Genomic DNA, 5,657 nt, shown 5'->3' on the forward strand with positions numbered 1-5,657 from the left:
TTATTATTATTATTATTATTATTATTATTATTATTATTATTATTATTTTGAGACAGAGTTTTGCTGTCATTGCCTAGGCTGGAGTGCAGTGGCACAATCTAGTCTCACTGCAACCTCCGCCTCCTGGGTTCAAGCAATTCTCCTGCCTCAGCCTCCTGAGTAACTGGGATTACAGGCACGTGCCACCAAGCCCAGCTAATTTTTTGTATTTTTAGTAGAGACAGGGTTTCATCACGTTGGCCAGGCTTGTCTCCAACTCCTGACCTCAGTTGCCTCGGCCTCTCAAAGTGTAGGGATTACAGGCGTGAGCCACTGCGCCTGGCTGCAAGCTGGTATTATCACCTGTAGTCTCCTGGCACTGTACACAGAAGTGTCTTAACACTTCAGTTTTCTAGTTAGATGCTTGGGAAAAGATGGCATCAAAGATTAAGAATGAGTTGGGGAAGCATATGAAAGACCCTCCTTAAAAGAAATGGAGGCTCAATGTTACAGACTGCTAAGAACATGCTCTTTAAAAATAAGCTATCTGTATGCCAGTTATTCCTAAATCTGCATCTCAGCCTGGATCTGGCCCTGGAGCCCCAGACTCACATACTTAGCTGCCTACTGGGTACTCGACTTGGTAGTTTAATAGGTATATCATTGAAATAAAAAGGGAAAACAATCAGTATTCTCTTCATCTTCTGTAAGCAGATGATCAAGTAACATTTTCTTTTTTCTTTTCTTTTCTTTTCTTTTTTTTTTTTTTTGAGACAGAGTCTCACTCTGCAGCACAGGCGGGAGTGCAGTGGTGCAATCTTGGCTTGCTGCAAGCTCCGCCTCCTGGGTTCAAGTGATTCTCCTGCCTCAGCCTCCTGAGTAGCTGGGACTACAAGTGCCTACTACCACACCTGGCTAATTTTTGTCTTTTTAGTAGAGACAGGTTTTCTCCATATTGGTCAGGTTGGTCTCAAATTCCTGGACTCAGGTGATCTGCCCACCTCAGCCTCCGAAAGTGCTGGGATGACAGGCCCTCAAGTGACATTTTGAACTGCAGAATCTCTCGGCTCTCTTCCATAAGTCACAAAATCCATGCTATAATTGACATTCTCTCAGTTTTCACCTTCACGCTGAGAAAGTACCCAGACTGGTCAACTACATTAAAATCTCAGGCATTATATCTACTCATTTCAGCATTAATATTTTCAAATCATTATTCTACTGAATGTATTACTTACTATAAGTCACTTCAAACAGTTTCTGAAGGTTTACAGGGAATAAGGAAATAAATCAAATATTAGATGCCATTAGATGATTCCTGGGGTCTTATGCCTAAGGCATCCTGGGCTGCACACTCAGCACTGCGACTCCCAGCTCCCTTATGTTGGGTCATGACTCCAATTGCCACCAATTGAGTGACTAGACATCCCCTAAGGACCAGGAGAGTCCCTGCAAAATTCTAAATTCATAGCCTTCCACTCACAAAAGTTTCTAGATTGGATGAGAAATTATATGTCTACCTACATACTCTGTAGCAGGTAACACGCATATACATGCACATTTATTCTGCTAACATCCACCAAATACCAATTAAGTGCCAGGACCCATGGTGAGCTCTAGTGCAATGCAGGACTCTAGCACAAAAATGACAGGTTTTAAAGAGCCATAAAAACTTTGTGTTACATACCACATGTAAGAAGACAAGAGAACAGCCAAAAAATAGTACAGTTCCTTAGACAGACAACAGACAGACAGCTACATTAGATGTTATAAACCATGTATAACCAACAAGTATTTGTAAGTGACTGAAATGTTCCACTGCCTTGCTACCATGGATGTGAAGTGGGAACATGTGATAGCGAAAGATTTTTTTTTTATAGGCAGGTAGCATAATCCACAATAGGAATAAAAGCACCAATACAACTGTCTTTCCTTTCTCTGATTTAACGTATTATTTCTCCTTCGACTTTCGAAACAAAACATAATTGACATATTTTAGACTGAAATAACAATTGAATACATCTGACATCCCTGTCAAATAACTTAAGACTTCAAGAAGGCAGCCAGGTAAGTAAGCCTTGTGCTCTAGGATCAAGGCTAGATCCCATCAACATAAGAAGAATCAGGAAATCTGAAATGGTTCAGCTGTGATTTCTCTTGAATTAGAAACAGTGTACAGATTACAGTTAGGCAAATTGCCAGTGAATAATCAGGGAGATTTCAAACAAATGTATACACTTACTTTGCTTAGGAGCAGCGAACAAAGCAAAGGCCTCTGATAAATTTAATGTCAGCAATTTTCAAAGCTTAGTCTTGGCTGGGTGCGATGGTTCACACCTGTAACCCCAGCACTCTGGGAGGCCAATGCGGCCAGATCACTTCAGGTCAGGAGTTCGAGACCAGCCTGGCCAACATGGTGAAACCCCGTCTCTACTAAAAACACAAAAATTAGCCAGGCGTGATGGCAGACTCCTGTAATCCCAGCTACTCGGAAGGCTGAGGCAGGAGAACTGCGTGAACCCAGGAGGTGGAGGTTGCAGTGAGCTGAGATCACGCCATTGCACCCCAGCCTGGGGGACAAGAGCGAGACTTTGTGTCAAAAAAAAAAAAAAAAAAAAAAAAAGCTTAGTCTTATGGCTAGAAGGAATTTAAGAAGTAGAGTAATCTTAGGCACTCCAACACATTGTCTTCATGGGAATTCTGGCAACTTAGATGAAGGAGGCTGTAGCAATTTAAAGTTTTACTAGATTCAGTGTTTAAAACTGTTGGTTGGTAAAACCCTAAAAAAGATGATCTTTAAGGGCTCTTTACAGATTATGATACAAAGGCCCAGAGAAGTCACATAGTAGTAGTGGGAAAAGCATGACTTTCAAAATCAATCACACTTAACTCTTCCCAGACCTCTTCTTCAATGTGTGTTCCTAAGAACACGACTTAACTTTTTTCTGTTTCTCTACCTATACAAATGAAGAGAATACTTACCTTTTAGGGATGTTATGAAGGCTAAATCAATTCATATTTATGAAGACATTTGTCACATAATAGATACTCAATACATGTTGATTGCCTTTCTTCCAAGGGATAAATAACTTGAAAGTCACACAGCTAGTGAGGACTAGAACCAAGAATTGAGAATCCCTTTACCACTCAAACAGAATTCAACTATTTCTTAAATGGCCACTATTCGTCTTCAGTCATATCATAAAATAGAGCTTTTTAACACCTGAGTTGGGAGGGGTAGTTATTAAAGTAAATGTGGAACACCACAGGGCTGCAAAAGAGTCAGGAAGTTTAATCAAGGAAATATTGTCTTGGCTACCTTTCTAAAAATGACATCTGCTTAGTTTGTACCTGAAGGCTTGACCTTCCGGAAACAATGCAACAACTAAAGTTGGTTATTTTCAATGGATATTTCACAACTAGTATTTCAAGACTGTTTGCAGCAAATAGGTATCAAGTGTCTAACATGTACAGGGTCCTGTGGATGACAGAAGTATGAATCCAACTTTGGACCTGTCTTCTCTTGCAGAGAAGAGAGACAGACCTTGAGGAGTGATAAAAACCAACCCACCAACCAATAATTGCATGGTAGGTGTGATGGAACTTAAAAAGTTCAAGGCCAGCCTGACATGGGGGGTTACTTAATGCTACTCTACTTGGGGATAAAATGCCCAGTGCATCAAGAGTTGGTAAACATAGAAAAGCATAGCAGAAACTATTCAAATTGTGTTAATTGAATTCTAGTATTGTTTCTCAAAGGAGTTAGCTTTGTGAACTTGTCAAGTTACTTGACATCTTTAGGTTATGTTTCTCATCTGTAAAATAAGTGAGTTCAAATGATGATCTCTATTTAAGGCTCCTTCCAGTTCTAATATTCCAAATTACATGATAATGATCATGACCACAAGAAATACAGTAACTTATATTTACCGCACATCTATTATACGTCAAGCACCGTGCTAAAGTGCGTTACTATACTATCTTCACTTAATCTTCACAACTTTATGAAGCGGACATTATTGTTATCATTATTTTACACATGAGAAAAAGGAGGCTAAACAGTATCAGAATACTGCAGTCGTCATTTGAATGGAAGCAGTCTGAAGCAGTAACCCCTGCTTCTGACCTCAGTCTGAAGGGTAACCCTGAATTGAAGCAGTTCATGGGTCACCCTTACCCATCACACAAAGTTGCTTCTCGTCACAAAACTGTCTTATCCATTCTCAAGAAATAATGAAAAGAGAAAGCTTGGGAAAGGATCTTTCCTGGCTGGCAGACAGATCTGAGTTAATGTCACGTTGTCTGTTTCACGTGTTAAAAAGTCTCTTGCACCACTTTCCCCGAGATGCTTGCGCGCTCCCACGGCTGTGCGCGCCCCTGTCGGGCTGACACAGAAACTGCCAGAAGCGATCAGGGCTGAGGCGCACGGAAGGGCTCCGGGAGAGGCCCCGTAGGAGCGCGGGCACAGAGTGGGTACCTGGGCTGCTGTCTGCTCCAGTTGGCTGGTTCTCCCACCACTCGTCTCCGAGATCGTCTGCCATCTCAGCTCAGGACTCGACGTGGGCTGAACACCGAGGGAGGCGGCCAGCTGCAGAGTATCACGCTGTCTCAAAGCCAGTTCCGTCGGCGTAGCTACACGCGGAGCCCCGGCTAGACACTGTCGCCTCCGCCCCGCGGCGATGACGTCACACCTCCGCCCCGCCTCTCCGGCAGCTACTTCCAGATTCGTCGCAGTTTCCACACAGGCGCCGACAGGCAGAAGCAGTTTGGAAACGCAAAATAAATCTCCCCAAAGCTTAAAGACAAAAAGAAACATAAGACGAAAGGAACTGTCATAGTTTTTGAAAAATGTATTTAAAAAATTTTTGTTTAGGTGTTATGTATCCCGATAAGATTGTGTCGAAAGTGTGAGACCCGATGCGAAGACGATTTTTCTCCGCTCAGTTTCAAAGAACTTGGGCCGCGGGAGAAGACACAAACACGTGCGTGTGTTTTCGCTTGTACGTCAGTGTTTCAGAGTTTATGTGTTTGTACACTTTGCTCTTAGAAACATGCACAAGGATCCATGACCATGAATGTCTGGCCTTTATAGTAAATGTAGTTCTGCTATTTATGCAATATGAGTAAAGAAAATGGAATTGGTCTGGAAAGGCTCGCCCACAGTAAGACGCAAGTGGCCAAAGACCTGAAAGTTGTTTTGCCCGTACTCCCTCGGTTGTGTATCCCACCCGCTGTTTGGGAAACGAAGTAATAAGGGAGTCCATTGCTTCCTAACTGTAGGTAAGAGACCAACAGTGCCTCTGTCCCATTCCCAACGTGAAGTGGCAGGGAGGGACTAGGAAAACGCGCTGGGCATCAAGTGTTGGGGCTACCTGTGAAGTAATTGTGGACGGTATTTTTCAGGACGTCAAACACAGAGGTAAAAATTATACAAAATGTATTGAAAGCACGCAACGTGCCTGGTACTATGCATGGAATAGTAAGATGAGTCCATTCAGATGTCACCCTACAGTAGTGGAAGTGTAATGTGTAAGAATAAAGGGCTCGGCCGGGCGCGGCGGCTCAAGCCTGTAATCCCAGCACTTTGGGAGGCCGAGACGGGCGGATCACGAGGTCAGGAGATCGAGACCATCCTGGCTAACACAGAGAAACCCCGTCTCTACTAAAAAATACAAAAA

At 42.8% G+C, this 5,657-nt stretch overlaps 1 protein-coding gene across 2 annotated transcripts in view; it reads right to left on the bottom strand.

The window, feature by feature from the left end:
* Nucleotides 1-4,674, bottom strand: part of CMSS1 (cms1 ribosomal small subunit homolog) — a 374,148-nt gene extending 369,474 nt beyond the window's left edge. For both annotated transcript variants that reach the window (XM_023212043.1, XM_023212035.1), the window contains exon 1: nt 4,457-4,674. In XM_023212043.1, the coding sequence (XP_023067811.1) occupies nt 4,457-4,520 (64 nt within the window). In that variant the 5' untranslated portion in view covers nt 4,521-4,674. The remainder of the gene's footprint in view (nt 1-4,456) is intronic.
* Between the last annotated feature and the right edge of the window lie 983 nt (nt 4,675-5,657).

The sequence above is a fragment of the Piliocolobus tephrosceles genome, chromosome 2, assembly GCF_002776525.5.
Source record: "Piliocolobus tephrosceles isolate RC106 chromosome 2, ASM277652v3, whole genome shotgun sequence".
Lineage (NCBI taxonomy): Eukaryota > Metazoa > Chordata > Mammalia > Primates > Cercopithecidae > Piliocolobus > Piliocolobus tephrosceles.